The sequence below is a fragment of the Neolamprologus multifasciatus genome, chromosome 20 (genome assembly GCF_963576455.1).
Source record: "Neolamprologus multifasciatus chromosome 20, fNeoMul1.2, whole genome shotgun sequence".
In the NCBI taxonomy this organism is placed as follows: Eukaryota; Metazoa; Chordata; class Actinopteri; order Cichliformes; family Cichlidae; genus Neolamprologus; species Neolamprologus multifasciatus.
Genome location: NC_140458.1, coordinates 15,032,038 through 15,055,135, shown reverse-complemented (window position 1 = coordinate 15,055,135; position 23,098 = coordinate 15,032,038). Strand labels below are relative to the sequence as shown.

The following is a 23,098-nucleotide window of genomic DNA, read 5'->3' as shown; positions in this document are numbered from 1 at the left end:
TTCCTGTATAAATTGTTGGTTGTTACGATAAAAAATTGTCAGTTAAATATATTATACAGGAGACACACAGTGATATTTGAGAAGTGAAATGAAGTTTATTGGATTTACAGAAAGTGTGCAATAATTGTTTAAACAAAATCAGGCAGGTGCATACATTTGGGCACCACAAAAAAGAAATAAAATCAATATTTAGTAGATCTGCCTTTTGCAGAAATTACAGCCTCTAAACACTTCTTGTAGGTTCCAATGAGAGTCTGGATTGTGGTTGAAGGTATTTTTACAAAACATCTCTAGTTCATTCAATTTTGATGGCTTCCGAGCATGGACAGCTCTCTTTAACTCACACAGATTTTCAATAATATTCAGGTCTGGGGACTGAGATGGCCGTTCCAGAACGTTGTACTTGTTCCTCTGCATGAATGCCTTAGTAGATTTTGAACAGTGTTTCGGGTTGTTGTCTTGTTGAAATATCCAGCCCCGGCGCAGCTTCAGCTTTGTCACTGATTCCTGGACATTGGTCTCCAGAATCTGCTGATACTGAGTGGAATCCATGTGTCCCTCAACTTTGACAAGATTCCCAGTCCCTGCACTGGCCACACAGCCCCACAGCATGATGGAACCACCACCACATTTTACTGTAGGTAGCAGGTGTTTTCTTGGAATGCCGTGTTCTTTTTCCTCCATGCATAACGCCCTTTGTTATGGCCAAATAACTCAATTTTAGTGTCATCAGTCCACAGCACCTTATTCCAGAATGAAGCTAGCTTGTCCAAATGTGCTTTAGCATACCTTAAGCGGCTCTGTTTGTTCTGTGGGCGGAGAAAAGGCTTCCTCTGCATCACTCTCGCATACAGCATCTCCTTGTGTAAAGTGCACCAAATGGTTGAACGATGCACAGTGACTCCATCTGCTGCAACATGATGTTGTAGGTCTTTGGTGCTGGTCTGGGACTCTGACTGTTCTCACCATTCGTCGCTTCTGTCTATCTGAGATTTTTCTTGGTCTGCCACTCCGAGCCTTAACTTGAACTGAGCCTGTGATTTTCCATTTTCTCAATATGTTCCTAACTGTGGAAACAGACAGCTTAAATCTCTGAGACAGCTTTCTGTATCCTTCCCCTTAACCATGATGGTGAACAATCTTTGTCTTCAGGTCATTTGAGAGTTGTTTTGAGACCCCCATGTTGCCACTCGTCAGAGAAAATTAAAAGAGGAGGGAAACTTAAAATTGACCCCCTTAAATACTCTTTCTCATTATTGGATTCGCCTGTGTATGTAGGTCAGGGGTCACTGAGCTTACCAAGCCAATTTCAGCTCCAATAATTAGTTCTAAAGGTTTTGGAATCAATAAAATGACAACAGTGCCCAAATTTATGCACCTGCCTGATTTTGTTTAAACAATTATTGCAGACTTTCTGTAAATCCAATAAACTTCATTTCACTTCTCCAATATCACTGTGTGTGTCTCCTATATGATATATTTAACTGACTTTTTTTTTTATTGTAACAACCAACTTATACAGGAAAATAATGACTATTAACAAGGTTGCCCAAACTTTCGCATCCCACTGTATAGTACTTTGCAAAAGTCTTGAGCCACCCTTCATTTCTTTATATTTTCCCGGGGAAATGTGAAACAGCTTTAACAGAAACATGTGCAAAAACATAAATGGAAATAAGTCAATATTCTGTAAGACCACCTTCAGTCTCCAACACAGCCTGAACCCTCCTTGGCAAGCTTTCTTCAGGAATAATTCTTCAAGACTTCCTGAAGCACATTCAAGGTTCTTCTTTAGATAATGGGAGCCTTTTTATCCATTCTCAGCTTAATAGACCCTACTAAGTAGCCACTCTTTTATGATCTCTTCCATACATAGTGGTGATGTTTTGAACCAAAAATGTCGAATTTGGATTCAGTTCTCCATGACACCTGTTGTCACTGGTTTTCAGTTGAGTTCCTATGTAATGTGGCTGTTTCACTTCCTTTGAATGGCTTCCTGACAGAAACAACCTTCCACAGAGGCCATTACTCACAAGGCTTTAGTGAACAGATGCGTCTCTGGGGTCCTTACAAGGTTTTTTCCAATTTCACACTGTGATATCTTTGATATTTTATGTAGATTCAACTAAAGAAATGGAAACAAATGATTTTAATTGCATTTTTATTTTTTTTAAAGACTGTCGGAAATCCTGGAGAACTTGTTCAAGACCACTTACAATATTTTCAAGGAAGTCTGGCTTCTGGGAATCAAATTCTAAGGAAGTGTGACTCACATCATGTACATATTTGGCTTTGACTTCGACATACGGCCACTCTGTCTGCACTGTATTGCTCCTGAAGCACTTTTTAAAAACTTTTTTAAAATCTAGCCTCTGGATTTCCTTATTGTCATTGCTCCATCCTGTTCTGGTTACTGTAAGATGTTATCTTTAAAAACTATGTGCTGACGGCATACAAAAGGTCTGCTGACGACGCTTCAGTGGAGCAAGGTCAGCAGACCTTTTTACAGTTGATCTTTCCCAGCTTTATTCATTCATTGTGATTAAGTGTCACCCGATCTTAAAGTCTGCCAAACTCTTCACCAAGTGACTTTATTTGTTATCTGACTGCCGTGCAGCACCACAGTCTTGTGAACTGATTTGTTTTGCAGCTTTAGCACATCGTTCTCAAACTATTTTAGTCATGTCCGTATCAAATGAGCTCAGACTTTCATGCATCGGCTTGGTTAAGTCAGCGGGGTTGAACAGCTTACTCTGCTTAGTCAAGCATCAGATTCTTCAATCCTATATGCTTCACTGCAAATAATGATATATTTCTGGTCCCCATTACATGCTGGCAGCTACTTAATCACAGAGGGATGTTACTGTTACTCTTTAACTACGTGCTGACTCTGTAAAACCTGCAGTGCAGCAAGCATATTGACTTAGTTGTAATTCAAATTATTTTTGCTGTTTTAATTATGTGGTAACTTAAAAAAAAAAAAACTCTTAGAAGGAGGAAGTTTACTGCTCTGTGAAGTGGACAGTTTAATGCAGTTTCAGCTTTTGTTTGCTGGTTACGCACCCTTTTAATGAAGGACACAAACAGACTGTATAAGAGTACAATGTTTTTCAGATCTTTTTGAAGAATATTGGGGTGAAACGGACAAAATCTTGTCAGGTACATTTTTATTACCCCTTTCAGAGAAATGGGCTAGAGCTGGCTGTAAAAAAATAATCATTATTCCAGTGTTACATCAGATTTTTATGAAAGTGTAGATTAAAAAAATTCATTAGGAATGCTTTCTACTGTGAAAGTTGTCATGACATACTTTATTTTTACAGGAATGGCTACATGTTAAGAAACAACAAAAAGAAAAAGGCCAAAAGGTTTCCAAGGTATTGATGGGAGAGACCTAGATGATGTTGTTTCTGCTATACCACAGCACAGTGTGACTCAGTGGGGTCAGGGTAGCTCACTGAAGCTGAAATATAGTGGAGAATTTGACGGGTTAGAGAATTGGGTTTAACGAGAAGTACTTACCACCCAATTTCTAATTATAATAATTAAACAGAAAAATGAACTTGATAAACTAGATGATGTACACAGTTCCTTACGCTACAACAGATAAAGTTGTACTTATTGTTTTAGACTTTCTCTACTGTCGACCACGCCGTGTTGTGTGTTCTCACTGCCCCCTAATGGTGAATTATGGAACTTCTCTGCAACTTTGAGCCAAGTGGCAGCAAATGAACACAACAGACAAAGCAGAGATATATTTGTATAAGGCATTTTTAAACGTGTAAAACAAACAAAGGTTTACAAAAATGCAAATAGCACCAAGTTGACATACAGTATTTTTTTTTAAACAACAACAGAAAAAACAAGGCAAGTGTTCACACAGAGGTTGTTGAGTGTGCTTCTCAGCAAAAACCCATAGCAGCACTGTGTTTTGCTGTTTTTTTCTCTAATGCAAACAGTTTAATATCACAACAATCCAGTCACTTCATATAAGTTAAACAGGTAAAATGTCTAAACAAAACAATCATGATCAGAGAAATGCCCTCTAGAATAAAACCTTGAGAGAAAATATCGCCCAGCTATACAACCGTAGGCGTGTCTTTGTATTCTGTGTTGTCCTCTTCTCTTTCCAGATGACTCAACTAAACGCCCAGGACATCTGGAGGAACTGGGATGAGAAGCTCACAGGGAAATGACTTTCACTAGTTTGGTTAATTTGCATCTGTGCAGAGTGGGTTTAAAAGACAGGAGACAGAAGCAAATGAAGGCTAATAAAAACCACACTTAAGTCTTAATTTTTAAAAAATTCTGTAGCTGAAATGCTACTGGTCTCCTTTGTGGTTGGCAGCATCCTTGACCTTGCAGTCTTTGATGTCATCTTTCAGCTCAGCTAGCTGTTCTGCATGGATTGCCAAGGTACCGTTTACTTGGGACAGGTAGGAGTCAGAGTGTCTCTCAAGCTCCGCCCGGATCCGTTCCAGGTGATCCGCCAGCTCGCTCAGGTTGCTGCACTGGCCCTCTACCTGGGTCACCCTGCTATCGACATCCTTTACCTCTTTCTGCACTTCTATTGCTGTGCTGCGGCAGCCCCGTAGTTCCCCGGCCAGCTGTCTCTTCAATGCCATTAGCTCCCCCTTCAGCTGGACCAGTCGCCTCTCCCCAGCTCCAAGGAGGGAGGCTTGGTGGCCCATGAGTTTGGTGATTCCTTGCACTTGGTTGACGAGTTGGTGCTCTCTTTGTTCCCATGTGGAATTAGCATGTCCCACTTCACTTGCAATAAAGCTAAGAGAGTCCTTTAGGCCCTTCAGAGTGCGGTTCACAGAGTTGATGTTGACCTTTAGCAGTGTGATCTCTCCTTGAATAGATCCTTCTGATTCCTCCTGGGCAATCCGGAAGAGCAAGTTCTGAATGGTGTTGTTTAAGCGATCCAGCTGGTTAGAGTGAGAGTCCAGACGGTTTGTCATCTTCTTTTCCATCTCTTTGCACTCGTCCTCTACTTGAGTGCCACTGACACCTCCCGCTGGTGGCGTCGAGGGTGGGCAAGAGGTGGTACAGAGGAGCTCCAGGTGTTTTAACTGTTTTTGAATTCCATCCAGATCTCCTTCAACTCTCCTCCTCACCGACTCAATCTCGGTCTCCAGCGCAGGGACCACCTGCCCCTCCAGAAGAGCCGGGGCTGTGGCGTTACTCAGCTCCTCCACGGCCACAGACACTTTCTCCTCCAGGGTCTTCAGCTTGTCCTCAAACACAGTCTTGAAACCATCCAGACCACCAGGAAACCCTTCAACCCCGTCAAAACTACCACTTGTGGCATTTATTCGGCCCTCTATGTCCACCAATCGAGTCTCAATCAGGGTGTCTATGTGGATGGTTTGGTCATTAAATGCGGTCTGGAGCTGCCTTTGTGACTCCGTCAAACCTTTAACCGACTCCTCCAGCAGCAACACACGATGAGACAGACTGCTCACCTGCAACAATCAATAACTCATTAGTTGTTGTGTAAACCATGTCATGGCCCAACAAACTGCACTCATAAATTATTACAATTTAGTGATGTGACCCTTTCTGGATTTCAGCTGGATTTGGAGCAGCCAAGGTATTTTTAGTACCTTTCAACAAATCTCCATAATAAAATTTCAGTATAGTGTGTTTCAAAGGTCTGAGAGGGAAACACTGGCTTTTTAGCACATATGGAGTCATCTCTAAGGTGGGACTTCGAACATAGAGTGGAGAAGCACTCTTTTCACCACTCTGCATTTAATAATTAGTTATTATTTTTCTCCTTTTTTTAATCTTTTCTCAGGAATCCGAGATTAAAGTCAAAATTCTGACTTTAATTTCAGAATTCTGGAAAAGAAGAAAAAAAAGATGTCCCCAACTTTTTTCGGTGGCCCTAATCCTCTTCCGTAATATAGCAGACTGGTGTTTTGGGAAATTTTATCTTTGAGCGTCAAAATTTGCAATAATACAATAAGGTTTCAGCAACTGTCAGGAGATAAAGCTTAACCTAAACATTTGGAAAACAAAAACTTTCAATTTCATATGTATGGATGAAGCACCAGAATTATTCGGGATTTCAATTAATAAGCAGATTACTGATTACAGTTTATTGCTATTATATTGTTATATTACAACCCCACGTATGTCATACCTGTCCGCAGCAGCTCTCAGTGAGTGTTAGACCCTGAATCTGAGCTTGCAAAGAACCCAACTCCTCCCTGAGCCCAGTTTCTCTGCCATCCAGAGATTGCTGCATCTGTTGCTGGCCATCCATGTGCTCCCTGTGGCACTCCCTCTGCACCTCCCCGATCTTCTGATCACAGTGCTTCTCGAGGCTCGTCAGACGGCGCTCAAAGCCATCCAGGATATCAGCCCTTATATCTGCCAGCTTGATATCTAAGAGTTCATCCAGAAGAGATCTGGTGTCAGGGCCAGGGATGGGCCTGCCTATAGCTCCTTCCAACAGTTTCTTCAGCTGGCCATCATGACCCAAGACCATCCCCTAAAGATGAACAGAAGTCAGATCAGAGACTAAATTTAATATTTATTGAAGGAATGAAAAAAAGAAATGAGGCATTATTTGTTTCAACTATGAAAAAAAATGTATCAAATGATCGATCAGCAGGCATTATGGCACAGTACCTGAATCTCTTCTAGAATATGAGTCTTGGCCCGCAGCTCATCCCTAACTTCTGTCACTCTCCCTGCTAAATCACCAAATCCAGTAAAGCCTCCTGCTCCATCCAACCCATCATGAGTCCCATCTGGGATCAGCCCAAATCCCACAGCAGAGTCGGGCGCACGAGGTCTGTTCGGTAGCAAGGATACCAGAATTTTATTGGTGTCTTCCCGGAGTGATGTGCGTAGTCGGTCCTCAAGGCCAGTCACCACCCCATTAAGAGTGTCTAGACCCTGGGTAAGGCGACGCAGGTCCTCTTCAATGCGGTCCAAGCGCTCACCAGTTACACCTGAAATGCCATATTTGTTGCCTGTATTTTGAAGGCAAATCACAGAAAAGGGAATGTTTTAGAGACATTCATAAATATGTCAAATATGAGGGAAATAAGTGGTTTCAATTACAGAATAATGCGCAAACATTCAAAAACATTGCAGAGTTAATGACAGTCATTAATTTAATACTCCAAGACTTTACAATAAACCAGTTGGAACCTCTTCTCACCATTTGTCTTTCCTGTGGGTATACCAGGGAAGGGTTTTCCTGGCTCCAGCTGGCCTCCTCCAGGCTTATGCTCAATAGGGGGTCTAGGGCCATGGGGGAAGCCCTTCACACTTGGGCGATGGGGAAGAACTGCACCCTTGAAAGGTGGCATTGCAATATCTGGATGCGACGTGGGTCCATCGTAACAGTTTTCTCCAGAATAGCCGGGACAACATTTCCACTCGAGCTCGGTCACTGTTTTAAAACCAACCTTGTATTTTGGCTTGTAGAATGTCCTATACCTAAAGGAAATGTGATATAAATGTGCTTACAATAAGTGATTAAGCAAATGTTGTGAGTGAAATATATCAGGTTTTACTGTTAGAAGTACTTTTGTTTTCATCAATCATGAGCACAAATACAGGATGGAAAGATGGCGCTGAGCAGAAATAACAGGATTTGGTTGTTCACTATGAGATTAGACAGGGATTAGAGGAAGATTAAGAGATTAAGATAATCGTGGTGTAAATGATGGCATCAGGGGATTGGACCTGGGATAGCACCCAACTTCATTGTTATTTAGTTTAAGCTGAATTTTCTATCCATTGTGAATCAAAGTCTCTCTTTACACACACACACACACACACACACACACACACACACACACACACACACACACACACACACACACACACACACACACACACACAGAAAATCCACTCTTGTTCCCATTGTGTGAAGTCTTTTGAATGGTATATGAAGACAAACTAACTAGACAAAACTTTGAGAGCAGATAACAGAAAGGTACATCTGCCTAAGAACAAGTTAAAGCCAAGTTAAAATGTTTTTTTTTCTTATGCCTTACTTTCTCATGTTTTCAACAAATAATAAGAAAGCAGAACAACAGCTTTCCAGAATTCTTAATAAATAAAAAACAGATCTTAATCATTTCCATGCTCAGAGACAGAATTCGGTAACACAGATGTCCCTGCATTTTATTTTATTTAGCAAAATAAATAAAAAGTTATCAGCAGTATCACAGATGTGCATTAATAAGGATAATATATAACACTAGAGGGCAGTATTGACGTAGAGTATGTTCTACATTGTGCTGCAGTTTGCCAAATATAAAGAAAGAACGACATATTTAAACATCACTACCAAACTCCTAAGACGCAGACTGAACTGTAAAACATCTGCAGCATTGTATTACTTCGTTTGATTGACTCACATCACAACAGGACATTTCTGACCCCAGATACATTTGGTGGTATACTCAGCCTTCACGTAGGTTGCCACTCCATCCTGCGTGATGCATGTGATGTTTCTCTGAACCACATAGGCGCAGTGGTTTCTGTGGGGAGAGCAGAGGGATGTTACAATGCTAGCAACAATAAGATGCCAACAGCCCCTGTCTTGCTCTGTGTCCATCACACTGAAGTACTATAACTAACTGTGAATTTACAAATGTGGTTCAGCAGCACCACTATTAATTCAACAGGGCAGTATACAGTAGACTTAAACGGCTAAAACTTTAGCCACTTTAAGATACAAAACATGCCAGAAAAAGTAAAGCTGTAACTGCAAACTCTCAGTGTATTGAAGTCAAGAGGAGTTTGTTTCATTGTGTATAATTAAAACTGTTGGAGTGTAACAGGGAAAATTTAACAGAAAGCTATTTCCTCCATCAAAAGTGTTGAAAGTGATGAAGATGCTTCATAAAACCTTCTGTAAGATACTATTGACCCAGTGTTTTAATCTTTGCTTTGTTGTGTTTAATCTTTTACAGCTCATTCTTCTTTTGGATTATGAATAAGCCCATGTTGTTTTGTTTTTCTCTTTTTATTGGCACTTCAATAAAAAAAACAAGAAAAGTTTGCTTTTGATCTAGCTGATAGATGTTAATAAAAGATCTTATAAATCAAAGAGAGCTTTTTATTGAGGAGCTACAGCTGCAGATGGACTGAGTACAGATTCCTTCGCTTTTTTTCAATTTTTTTTATTTTTAATTTTGACAATTTAAATGGATTTTTTAGTTACTTGTATTCCCAATTACTTTCAGGTATAGCTGCATGCAGTATACTACAAATACCCACGCAGTGAGTTGTGTTTCAGTTGTGTGTGGAATCATAGATTGTATATACAGTGGGGCAAAAAAGTATTTAGTCAGCCACCGATTGTGCAAGTTCCCCCACTTAAAATGATGACAGAGGTCAGTAATTTGCACCAGAGGTACACTTCAACTGTGAGAGACAGAATGTGAAAAAAAATCCATGAATTCACATGGTAGGATTTGTAAAGAATTTATTCGTAAATCAGGGTGGAAAATAAGTATTTGGTCACCTCAAACAAGGAAAATCCCTGGCTCTCACAGACCTGTAACGTCTTCTGTAAGAAGCTTTTCTGTCCCCCACTCGTTACCTGTATGAATGGCACCTGTTTGACCTCATCATCTGTATAAAAGACACCTGTCCACAGCCTCAACCAGTCAGACTCCAAACTCCGCCATGGCCAAGACCAAAGAGCTTTCGAAGGACACCAGGAAAAGAATTGTAGACCTGCACCAGACTGGGAAGAGTGAATCTACAATAGGCAAGCAGCTTGGTGTGAAAAAATCAACTGTGGGAGCAATCATCAGAAAATGGAAGACATACAAGACCACTGATAATCTCCCTCGATCTGGGGCTCCACGCAAGATCTCATCCCGTGGGGTCAAAATGATCATGAGAACGGTGAGCAAAGATCCCAGAACCACACGGGGGGACCTGGTGAATGACCTACAGAGAGCTGGGACCAAAGTAACAAAGGTCACCATCAGTAACACACTACAACGGCAGGGAATCAAATCCCGCAGTGCCAGACGTGTTCCGCTGCTGAAGCCAGTGCATGTCCAGGCCCGTCTGAAGTTTGCCAGAGAGCACATGGATGATACAGCAGAGGATTGGGAGAATGTCATGTGGTCAGATGAAACCAAAGTAGAACTTTTTGGTATAAACTCAACTCATCGTGTTTGGAGGAAGAAGAATACTGAGTTGCATCCCAAGAACACCATACCTACTGTGAAGCATGGGGGTGGAAACATCATGCTATGGGGCTGTTTTTCTGCCAAGGGGACAGGACGACTGATCCGTGTTAAGGACAGAATGAATGGGGCCAAGTATCGTGAGATTTTGAGCCAAAACCTCCTTCCATCAGTGAGAACTTTGAAGATGAAACGAGGCTGGGTCTTCCAACATGACAATGATCCAAAACACACCGCCCGGGCAACAAAGGAGTGGCTCCGTAAGAAGCATTTGAAAGTCCTGGAGTGGCCTAGCCAGTCTCCAGACCTCAACCCCATAGAAAATCTGTGGCGGGAGTTGAAAGTCCGTGTTGCTTGGCGACAGCCCCAAAACATCACTGCTCTTGAGAAGATCTGCATGGAGGAATGGGCCAAAATACCAGCTACTGTGTGTGCAAACCTGGTAAAGACCTATAGTAAACGTTTGACCTCTGTTATTGCCAACAAAGGTTATGTTACAAAGTATTGAGTTGTATTTTTGTTATTGACCAAATACTTATTTTCCACCCTGATTTACGAATAAATTCTTTACAAATCCTACCATGTGAATTCATGGATTTTTTTTTCACATTCTGTCTCTCACAGTTGAAGTGTACCTCTGGTGCAAATTACTGACCTCTGTCATCATTTTAAGTGGGGGAACTTGCACAATCGGTGGCTGACTAAATACTTTTTTGCCCCACTGTAAATGTATATTTGAGGTAGCCACTTTGGCAACACCCCTTGGTTAGTGAAGTCCTGCTGCAAAGGCTTAAAGTGAGCTTTGTTGTTGTTGCCAAGTTGTTGTATTGGAACAGGATGATAAGAGTTAGGGATGCACTGATACTGATACTGGTATCGGGTATCGGGGCCGATACTGTAAAATGTGTGTGTACTCATACTCGTAAAAGTTAACCGATACCATTAATGAAATACTAACTTATTTCATTAATCAGAGGGTGGCATGTCATTTCTGTTGTAGTTTTTTAGATTGGCCACTAGGGGGACATCCCGCGCTAAACGGGCACAGGGTTAGGCGAGTGAGACTGGCGGCTCCAGATAAAAAAGAGAAACTGGAGGCTGCTGTAGCTAGGCTAAACAAAATGTCAGCAGTGTGGACCGGAACAGCCAACTTTAACTCAGGTTTTGGAAAAGTGAAGAAAAATGTCAAGAGAAAATCCACGGGCAGTTAAAATAACAGAGGCTCGACTCATTTTATCGCTCTGGATGACAGCCAATGCCGGTCGTGGAAAACATGGGATTGCACAGTCTTCTCAGCATACTCGAGCTTCGATATGAAATATAATAAATGAACAGAAGTGTTTATTTATTATTCTGAAAGCTCACGACAGTGCCAATAGTTCAGTGGTATTTTGTTAAATTACAATGTGGACACACTGCAATAATTTAACAGAAGTGCTTATTTTTCACTTGAAATTTTTTTGTGGTCATTTTTATTAAGATTTTATTTTTTATCGGCAGAGAATAAAATAAAACCTGTCTTCCAATTCATTGCATTTGTGTGTGTGTGTGTGTGTGTGGTAGAAGTATCGATTTTTGTACTCAGTATCGGCAAGTACTCAGATCCAAGTATCAGTATCGTATCGGTTTGAAAAAATTGGTATCGTTGCATCCCTAATAAGAGTGAAGAGCAGCTCTGACTGAAAAGCCGAGGGATGCTGCACACTCATCAGTCAGTGAAGTGCAATTGCTAAATGAACTTCAGTTTACAAAAACGGCATCTTTTATATTCATTAAGACGAAAATAGCAAGTGAGGCCTTAAAGTCATCCAGAAAATATTTACTGATGTGGATAAGGAAGTTGAAGAGTCACTTTCCAATGGACTTCCACACAAGTGGAAGTCTTATTGAAACTACAGGAATTTCCCACTGGTGGAAGCAAGTGCTGAAACATTTCAACACAAGCTCCTTTATTCAAAAACTATTTTAAATACATGTGGTGTATGTAATTTGGGAATGTAGTGGACGAGGAGAGACCACCCATGAATTTTTACCCAGCAGGAGGAAGATATGCAGTCAGCATCAAAGACTGTACCAGAGTGTGTTGTGGTGTTGTTTGATGTTTGTGTGCAATGAATTCCAAACTTCATTGTTAAAATTAGATTTATGTGTTTTTCACATGCTTTACAAGTTGCAAATGCACCGTGTCATGTTCAATTTCATACAATGCTAGTCCAGTCCTGCACGAAAACCACGCAAATAAGTATACTGTACAGCCTACATAGTGTACTTTATGTAAGTATACTAAGAAAAGTGAAAGTCCTTTTAGCTTGTTTTGCTTCTTTTAGTTACGTAGGGTAGTTGAGCACCAAAAGACTGTTTTCAATCCTGGAAGTGCTCAGATGTGCACTAACTTCACTGTAACAACTTTGAGCAGTTGTTGCATCACACTGAACTTTCCCTGTCCCACTCGCTCTCACTCTTCATAGCCAGTGCAGCTATAGCAACTGCTAAATGTTCCCCTGGCCTCTGTGCAACACAGGAAATGATGATCTGCTCTCTTCAGGCTCACATGTGAAGCATTTCTTACATTCAGAGGGGAGCATTTAGCAACACATGCGGCACTTAGCATTGCTCCACAGCTGTTTCAGGACTAATAGAAGTGTTCGGAGCAGCAGGGAGGGACACGGGGGCCGAGGCGGGTCTACATGCCAAGTTAACAGGTTCAGAGGGCTAACAGAGAGGGGAGGCTGTTAGAATGTGTGAGAAACAACTGCGCCGCTGTGTCCTTCTGCAAATGTGTTGACAGTGTTTTCAGCGTGTGTGTGTATGTGTGTGTCACCACTCTCCCTGTGTTGACATATGTTAATAGCAGTAGAAGGTAGAGGGCAAAAGTTAGAATGACAGAGCTCCTTTCATACCAGCCTGACAACCTGCTGCCAGGTCATGGGTTGTTAAGGAAGTGGCAGTTACGACCTTAACTGATGTGGTATGATGGAAGTACTTTTAACTCCCGCATGCAGTTTACTACTTGGTGCAAATGATTTTCTTAGCATAACAAAAAGGGGAACTGGCTGGAATAATGTATTAGGTCATTGAAATAAGAAATGCAAGCTTAATTTGACAACACAAATGATGCTGCATCATCTTTTCTGGCTAGTTTTTTTTTTTTCAAAAGCTCGACTCCTGTAACATTTCTGTTGTTCTTTATAATTTGCTTTCATGCTGTTTTTCTTCCCCCTCCCTACCTGCAGGCTCTTTTCTTTACCAGGCCAGAGGGACTTTAAAACTGATCACTCCCTGTGCTGTCATCTGCTGTTCACAGTGAGATCTATTGCAGACAATACACATAGTTTTTGGCACCAAAGTAAATGACTTAAAAAAAAAAAAAAAGAGAGAGAGAGAGAAAGAGAGACGTAAGCAGTTAGATTCTTGTACAAATGTGTTTGTCAAAGTCACATGAAGATTTTGATAGCAATTTCTGCAATATAGAAAAGGTATAGATACTGTCAACCTGAATATTTCAGCACTACAGTGAATGGCTTCAGTATTATTATGTGATATAAATCCAATTTAATGCCTTTCGTTTTTTCATCTTACATCTTCAAGGAGCTTAAAGACTTGTCTCTGTGTAGCTCTTAAAATCTGATAGCTGATAGTTGCTGATTGTGGGCCACATACAGCATATTTTGATCTTTTGTCGTCCCGACCAGTGAAACTACATGATAAATATGTAAAATTGCAGAAAAGGTTATTTTACTATCCTGTAATTATAATATATTTTTGTTCATTTACTGTGGGCTCACTAATAGTGGGGACAAAGGAACTTTCCTGTCATTAAAATTGTTTATCTCTTTATTACTTTGGAGTAGAATGAATGGGTTGGTTAGTCTTTATCAGCAGGAAAAACTGTAAAACTTATGAAAATACAGTTAAAAGTTTGAAATCTATGCACTCTATGTCTGTGAGATGTAACCCACAGACTTCACACCATGGCGAAAAGCGCAGCAATCCAGATGTACATGAGGGGGGGGGGGGGGGGGGGGGGGGAATGTGCAAAGCCTGTGGACTTCCCTGTCCACAGTTTTCTGTTTCTGCTTCACATTTTTTTGTCATCTTTCTGTCAGTGTCATTTGGGTCTATGAGTGATATTTAATCCTCACTGTCTTCCATACAAGGGGGGTTCCTGGCTTTGTGAAACTCAGAGTTGAGTGCTGATATAAATCCCATCCCTTTGCGCTGCGCTGTCGGTCAGGTCAGCAGCAGGTCGCCTTTGCTGTGTGAAAACCTGTTTTTACAAGACGAATGTTAAGTTTCAGCTTGAAAGCCTGAAAGCAATAATACAGTCAGCTGTAGAGAAAATGACACATACTCACGTGTGCAGATTTTATAGACACATAATCAAGCAATAAAGACCTTGGGTTATATCTCACATCCACAGAAACCACTCAACTCTGCAAAAACTACACAAACTTTATTCCAAAAATATGAACCCTCGATGTGGAAGTGGTCATATATGAGCAGGAGCGCTGCCTTTAGTATTTGTTATTACTCTAGCCACTTCCAGCAGCTGCAGAGTAGGTGAGAACTTTGTTTGGGCTGCTTTTGTGTGTGGGAGGATGTCCAGCTGTGAGAAGGCTGTTAATCTGGACACTTTGGGGAAAAAGAATGAGAAGTCCTGATGTGTATGATATGAGATCAGAGAGCTATAGACAGAACAGTGAAAAGGTGAGAGAGGAGTGATAGCCTATTCTGAGCTTTTTCCATGCCTCATCTGTCAGCCAGTGTGGTACAAGGTCACTGCTGTTAAAAAGTATAAATACTTTCTGGTGTGTTTGTTTTAGAGCTTGTGGGGGACAGATGAGAAGGGTTGGCTGCCCATAAAGTACCACACAGTACAAGTCACCTAGGTCAAGTCGAGTTTATTTAGAGCTTATAGTTAAAAGCAAATAGCACTTCCAAACATGCAACACCCTGATCATAATATAGAGTAGAGGTGAAGCTGCAGTTAGACACCATGGTGGCTCTAACACTGTAAAGCCTGAAACATTAAATAATTGCCAGAAAGTTAATATATATATATATATATTTTAAAATGGTGAGTTTATTGAAAGTTATGACAAATTGAAAAAAAGTCATTAATAATTAATTTGTTTTTAATTTGTATAATTTTGCTACATCCAGTATTTTTGTGCAATTTATTGCTCAAACACTTGTTGTGAAAAAAATCACACAGATGAAGCAGAGGTCTCAAAAACTCAGGTTATAGGGTTAATAAATGTATTCTAGTAAATAACCTATTGACCAGTACTATTTATTGCAGTGATGAGTTGGTGAGGCTGACGCATTGGCACAGGGAAGTCATGCCTCTAAATGCACAATCTCTAAAAAGACAAGAGGTCTACTGTATGTAAGAAACGATTGACTACAAACTAGTACATTTTCCTATTTTATTTTGTAAATGTGAGAATTCTGCACCTTCTCCCATCAATTTAGACTGAATTACTCATAAAACTCTGGAAAAAGGAAGATTCCCAGACATGAGATGACAAAAACTGAAATATTTAGCCAGAACTTAGAGCCCTCTGAGCTCCAGACCCTGCCCATTATCAAGTATACCACAGTGAAGCATGGTAGTGGTATCATCATGCTGTTTCGCAGCAGCAGTGACAGGGTGACTGGTTCAAGTTGAGGCAATGTCTTTGAAGATGCACACAACATGAGACTGAGACATGCGTTTAACATAACAATGAAAGGGTGGTTTCTGGATGTCTATGATTGTCCTTAAGTTCCTCAAAAAAAAATAAAAAATAAAAAAATCAAACCCTCAACAATATTTCTGGAGAAACATGTAGCTAGCTTGTTTACATGTGTTTGAAACAATTTCATAGGAAAAGGGGAAGAACCTGCCCAATTCCAGATGTGCAAAGCCTGTCAAGACTTATGCAAGAAGGCCTGAGCTTAGGGCTCCCAAAGGAGATATACTAAGTTTCAGTTTCAGTTTTTGAAAATTCTCGGGGTATGTTTTTACTTTGTTGGTAAGGTGCAATAAATGGATATCAATGACACAGTAATCACTTTTTGGATGAATGAAAATGTTAATCTTCCAAATAATCTCTTTATTTTGGTAATAGTCATATAACTTCACTTACTTAAAGCTGAATATATATTTTTTGTGTTATATGAAACTAACAATTGATGTTTTTCAAAAGAAAACAAAAAGAAGGCAGGGAAACACCCAACACTGAAAGTCTCCAGTTGATCCACACATTCACTGAACCACCCAATCCCCACTGAATACACAAACTGAATTTGTGTAAACTATGTTATGTCTCTCCAGACCTAATCTGACCTTGCACTCTTCCTTTTCAATCAGTATGAAAAGTCTTCATCTCCATTCACCACGACAGGAAAACTGCACTTTCCTTTGTCTCTCTTGTCTCTCTCCCTCCTCCTTACTCCGAGTATTGTCTGTTTTTGTGTCACTGGACTATGGCATTTGTGACTGCTGGTCTGGTCCCACTGTAAATGTTTGAAGTATAGCGTTTCAGCTTGAAAATCCTTTCATAGCCTCCCAAGAGAAAAGCAGAATTCCCATCTCAAATTCACATGTGGAATGTGTTTGGAAAGTATTGTTGTGGCTACACCTCCACAGTTTGATGAGCCTGAACAAATCACCTCTCATTCACCCTTTCCTATAAATTTTCCTATAACTTCAGGTTATGTTTAATTAGTCATATCAGTGTTTCTTTTGCTGTGTTGTACGTTTCCCCTCTCCCTCATTCTATATATCACAAAGCTCCTCCGCCTTGCCTCATCATGTTAGGCTCTTTACTTTTCCCTATACTGCCTCAGTTGTTTTGACATGTGGCACTAAAGGGCTTACCTCACTCATTACTAACCACACTCTCACCTGTAGGAACTCCTGACTGCTTGACCCGAGTCCATTGCTTTTGGGTCCGACAGATTTATGAAGAGTGGGATGGATAAAGAAAAAAATATGATCTTTAATAGGACCATTGGTCTAACTCCAAGGCCCATCTCTTTTGATATATGCTTTTAATGAAGCCTATTTCCAGCCAACTGGCAGGTCTTGAAATTCCCATGGTCCAGGGATTATTAAAACTGTGCTTATGCCTAATGATTAGAGGTAAAGGCATGCAACTCCCAGCTTTAAGACCAAAGGGATCACTTTGTCATTCGGAGACAGGGTCAGCTCCAAGCCAGCTCTAGTCATCATAGCTTAAACTCAAGTGACTACACGTGCTTACATTTTGGAAATTAAGCTGTTAAAAGCAACAACATAAGCTTGTGTACATGTAGATGTACTGAAAAAATAACTTTACTTATCCTCAGGCATTTTCCAAAGTACATAATCTACTTTGAATAAGCTCTCTGTGCTTCTGAAAAGAACGGTTTCAAGCAGAATTATTAGATTTACAAAGCAAAGGGGTTATTGTGTATGCAATAAGAGTGAAATAGTGTAAGTGTGATACTTTATTTAGCTGTACACATAGGCCTGATACACTGATGAGACCAGAATATCAGTCATATGTAACCTGCAACACAAATCTCTTCACAGGCAAATAAAAATAGAGCTATTCTCTTTTTATTCAGAGGCTTTTAAAGATCTTTTGATCTGTGTATTAGCCAAGTATGAAGGTAAGAGTCACAGGTTATCAGCCAGACTTAGCATAAAGACTGAAAACAAGAGACACGGCAAGTATAACTCTCTCCAAAGGAGAACTCCTGTAGCTGGACTTATTCCATTTATTGATTCCCCTTCTGCCCTATTTTTTCCTGCAAATTTCTATTACATGTAAATTACAAAATGCAAAAAAAAACAAAAACCCAAAAAACCCCAGACTGCATTCTTACCAAAATGCTAATCTTTACATAAACCAGGACGTTTTTATGCCTAAATCTGCTGACTAAAAACAAAAGGGAACAATAACTTTACTTTTTGTTGTAAATGTCTTTTAGTCTTAAAAAGTTAAAGCACACCTGTACATGCCAGCTGTGGCTCATTGGAAGACTTTTGCATAAAAATAACAAAGCACTGAAATGTAGATGCTTTAATGATGCATCTACATGCATCTAAGTTCTCAGTTACACTTTGCTTGAGATAATTATTTGGAAATTCGCACCAGAATCAACACACTATCCAAATAACTATAAACTGAATCATAATCCAACCTCATTAAATACCTTCAATATTTTATTACAGCAGCTTTTAAAAAGCAACTAATCTTTTTCACTGTTCTTACATAAACCTGAGTACTTTGGCAGATGGATTTTGCTGCATGGTCTTTTTGACCCTTAGCAGGAGACCGGCTTCATTCTTGCTCTCCACTGGACATTCAAGATAAACGTACAACAGCCACCTCTAACCTTTAACCTCTGCTAACTTACTGACCTTTCCCCCTTGATCTCTGTCCCATACATCAAAGAAAAAGCCCTCAGATATGTCTGTAATCTGATTGGTAAAGACATGTGGCATCTCCCAGGATGCTGTTTGATTTATCCAATACCCATTTCCCAGTGATGACTATGTATGACTCTTGGCACCTGTTCAGTGGTGATGTGTGAAAAATAGTCATTGTTTTGCTAATCCTAAAAGAACTTCCAAAATACTCAAAAAGTGATTTCTTTCACTCATTTTTTCCTCTTTCCCAGACCTTTTGTTAAAAACATAAATCACAAAATCTGACCTTCCTGAGCCACAGTTTAACCTTTGGAAGAAAATTAGCTTCTTTGCAATAGAGCTGTGACAGGTACAGTACTGTAAATGTCTAAGATGTCACAGTCACCCAGTGGGGTGACTGTGACATATATTTTTCTTACAGAAGCAAGTGGTTGCACTGAATGAAGGAATGACTGTGAAATCAAATCACTCGCTTTGCTGCCAAAATACAGACAATAATTCAACATGAAGACAAAAAGTCTGGGGTGTTCCAACAGCTGAGAATTTTTTAAGTCTCGTACTAAAAATCCAGTGAGGTTTTGTCCATGTCAGTGTAGTCAAGTTAGAAAGAGGAGTTAGACTTTACATGCTGTAAATGCGCTCCGGTGAAGTCCTTTAGTTACACTTAAATAGGCATTCATAAACACACTCACTCACACACACACATACACACACACACGCACACACACATCATAACGTGTTATTTTAAAGTGTCTATTTCCATTGACCAGTCAGGCTGACAACAACTGAGCTCATATGTCTGTAGTGGTGGTCTGACAGCAACACATCCCCACTGTGTCTAAGATGTGCCTGCAGCTCCTATATAAAACTATAGTTGGACTCTCAGAAACAAATGGAGCGATACTACCAGTTACCAGCAACAAGCAGTTCCTGACTGTATTTCATTATTGATCAATTTGTTTTGACTGGAAAGTCTATTACATCTGGCTAATCAACTAATCTTGTTGTGTAAGATGGAAATCTGGCAGGACGGCCTGTATAAAAATAAGTAAACCTCTTTGGCAATGCTGTCAAAAAGTAAAGGAAGGTATACAGGTATATAGCTACCATGCTGTAGATATGAACACTTATGACCTGAATAAAAAAATTAAAGTGCATACATTAAATCATTATAAAAACTGCATTGGCTTACTGTTTAGTAAGCCAATTCGAGTTTGGCAATTTAAGCTTCAGCTCCCTGTGACTCCAAAACTATCATATTTATAGATTTGTGTTGCCAATTATCTGAAATCACATACTTATGTTCAGAATTTTAGGGCATGTGAATGTTGGTGAATAAATACCTCCGAAAACACAAGATGAATGTCCATTAGAAACAATTTATACAGATAAAGTCCAGTTCTTACCATATAGAATTGTACAAAATATATGGGGTGCAAGTCTGAGTCTGATTGTATAAATGTATTTCTGCAAGAGTTGTGTTAAGTAAGAAGTTATTTTAGTTAGTCAATTAGGTCAGTTAAAAAAAAAAGTGGTAATCTTATAATAGCTGGGGAAAATCCAATATTCAGATTAACTGAATGGTGAGCAAAATATAAGGGGATGAAAGGAATATATTCAGTTTTATAGTTAAGTGAGAAAGTTAAAGGTGTAGACTCAATATAGACACTGCATTCAGGTTGAGGGATGCTGAACAGTCTGTTGGGTGGAGGTGAGCATACATGGCAGACTAAGTGGGGCTGGGCAATCAGCAGTCTTCTGTGGCAGTTTGAGTGAAGCAGCAGGTAGCTGGGGAGCTGTCCAAAAGCATAAATGCTCTTGTGGGAAGCCAAGCAAAAGAGAAGGGGAGGAGGAAGAGGGAGGAAAAACCAAAAGAGCCCTGCAGGCCAAACATCAGGCATCAGGCAAAATATATCCACAAGTTTGTTTCATCTCAGAACTTCATTCAATAGCGTTCATAACTTACACTCTTCTGTGTGTGTGTGTGATCTTTACAATATGTATCTGCCATGCAGTAATTAAAAGCAGATGAACACCCCTCACCTTTGTGTTAAATCTGGAAAAGTTAAATATTTTTCTACTTAACTCAGGGTAAGTTCATTTGAAATCAGTGTCTAGCGACTGGAAGCCAGTTGTGCCACTCCCTCCTGACAGTGTGTGCCCAGCTGTACCATAAATCTTGCCCCTAATTGAGCCCCCTCGCCCCCCCACCCACCCACCCCACCTCCACCCACCCCTTTACCACACACACATACAGTGACTGTGAGGAATCAATACCCTTGTCATCAACTCTGCACCCCCTCGCTGCACCATAATGACCGTCATGATGGCTTTGTTTTCACTGTTGCTTTGTTGTTGCACTATAGTGTTTATCCCCAGCCACAGATGGTTTTAGGTGTGAACCACAGAAAAGAGGTTGATTTTGAGTAAGACAGAAACAGAGCGTCAACTCTGTTACCAAGCTGATTCCATAACTAAAAACATATTTCTGCAACTCACTGGTGACATGGGTTTCTCGAGGGAAAGACAGTATTAGGTGGGTCCTGCTTGAACTCCAGCTACTTGGAATGATTTTAGAATTCAATACCCTGCACCTTGGAAACACAAATAAAACATGCAATTGTTCCTGTTATGTGTCCAAGGTGGAGAACTTACTTGTGACGGGTCATGGGCTTGTTTGGTGAGTGGTGAGGGTTGAGTCCAGCCTTGTAGAGGTTGTATCTGTTTCCATAGAAAGGGTTGACATGGCCTCCATAGAAAGTCCCTTTACTGTGAACAACAGAGAGGAACACTCCCAGGAGAAAGACCTGTGCTATTAGCTGGCACAACTTGGTCCGCATTTTGTTTTTCTAAGTCTTTTCCAAGGCTAATCCAGAGTCTCAAAAATTCAACTGTCAAGAGGAGAGGGGTTCAGAAGTGGTAGTCTCAAGTTCCTCTGGGTGTTGTGTTGCTCCTTGGCACATGGAAAGTCTTGTTTTCTTCAGTGGGCCCTGGAGGAGGCATGCAGTCCAAACAGCTCTAGCATCAGCAGCATCTTGTCCTGTACATCTTCAGGTTGCTCACTAACAAAATTCTGAGCACGCAAGACGGAGCAGGGGGAAAACTGATGATACTGAAGAGGGAGGGGGAAGGAAAACAACACAAAGGTGTGCTGGAGGAGGCAAAAGAAGAAAGATGAGCGCAAGAGAGAGCAAAGAAAAGAGGGAAGATAGTGTCAGTCTGTCTGTTGGAAAGTTTCAGCTCCATATACACAAATGCTGTGTAGGAAACCTGCTGCCGAGGCTCGACCCTCTAAGTAATCTGCTCTCTGCACGAGTGAGGGTGTGTGTGCAAGCAGCAAAGTGCTGCTCTTGCTGCCTCTGAAGGGGCAGGCAGACAGCCTGTATTTGCATATCCCACCCCAACTCCAGCCCGGTGGCTCGCACAAAGAGGGGGACTGACTGATATCAATTGATGTCCTGCTCTTCTTTCTCTCTCTATCGCACCATCACAAAAATACAAAGTTGTACATGAAGATACTTCGCTTCAAAGCAGACTCCAATAAGTAACAAAAAAAGCCACTATCCTATTCTGTTTGAACTTTTTTCACCCACCCCCCATCAAGCATTTTTAGTTGTTGTGTATTCAGTCCTTGAAAGATTTTATTTCTTTACCCAGTTCTTTTCTTTTTCCATCTGCTCTGGGAGCGGCTGTACATCAAAGCATAGCCCCAGTATGCAGTGCCATGTGCGTGGCTATGGCTGCAGCCAGCTAAGACGCTGTAGATCTGGACACAATGGACCTCCTCCTTGCTTCACTGCGGTCAGTCATTAAATATCCCAGCCACAGCTTCAGTTGAGAGTCACGTCCCAGCCCCCCACTTATGTCTTACTGCACATCCATGTGGTTCTTGAATTCATGCATAAATGCCTGCGTCTCTAAAGAGTATTTCCTGGGATTTAATCGAATCAGTTCAGTTTCTATGATAAGTGAGAGTGATTGTCCTCTATCATTTTTTCGTGAGTTGTAAAGATTTACATTACATAAACCTTTAGTAAAATGAGACTAGCTTGTGCTAAACTTAATTCAATAAAAAAAATAAGCACTTTTGAGCTTTTTGATGGCAGCAGAATGTATTCAAAAAAGGCTGGAAAACTGGTACTAAAAAGAAAAACACATTTTGCAACATTTTTACAACTAATTAGGTAAACTAAAAGCAGGTAAGCAACATGGCTCCCTATAGAATTGGCAGCTTACACATATGGAAAGGCACCATCAATGCTGAAAGATTCAGGACCAACACATGCTCCCAGGCAGACATCTTTTTCATGGAATGCTCGAAAGAGGCACAAAACAATGCAAAATCACATACTGCATCTATTACTACAGCATGGCTTCTTAGAAGCAGAGTCCGGGCGTTGAATGATCTTCCTGCTGTCCAGATCTTTCACCAATTGAAAACATTTGCTACATCATGAAATTAAAAACATGAGAAGGAAGATCCAGCACTGTTGAGCAGCTAGAATCCTGGATC

General features: G+C 40.5%; 1 protein-coding gene across 1 annotated transcript; it reads right to left on the bottom strand.

The window, feature by feature from the left end:
- Window positions 1-1,855: 1,855 nt before the first annotated feature.
- emilin3b (elastin microfibril interfacer 3b) lies at window positions 1,856-22,440 on the bottom strand. Its single transcript, XM_085147184.1, has 6 exons — window positions 21,241-22,440; window positions 8,391-8,513; window positions 7,181-7,461; window positions 6,643-6,989; window positions 6,152-6,502; window positions 1,856-5,468 (listed from the first exon to the last, which is right to left on the bottom strand). Exons 1-6 carry the CDS (start codon window positions 21,423-21,425, stop codon window positions 4,323-4,325), a joined length of 2,433 nt encoding a protein of 810 aa, XP_085003310.1. The 5' UTR covers window positions 21,426-22,440; the 3' UTR covers window positions 1,856-4,322.
- Window positions 22,441-23,098: the final 658 nt, after the last annotated feature.

What these genes read in the sequence shown, in the direction of transcription:
- emilin3b (XM_085147184.1), bottom strand. Translation starts at nt 21,425, where the DNA reads ATGCGGACCAAGTTGTGCCAGCTAATAGCACAGGTCTTTCTCCTGGGA. An exon ending in CAGAAATGTCCTGTTGTGAT is followed by an intron (nt 7,462 to 8,390) that starts GTGAGTCAATCA and finishes CATTTCCTTTAG; the next exon opens with GTATAGGACATTCTACAAGC. An exon ending in ACCCACAGGAAAGACAAATG is followed by an intron (nt 6,990 to 7,180) that starts GTGAGAAGAGGT and finishes TTCAAAATACAG; the next exon opens with GCAACAAATATGGCATTTCA.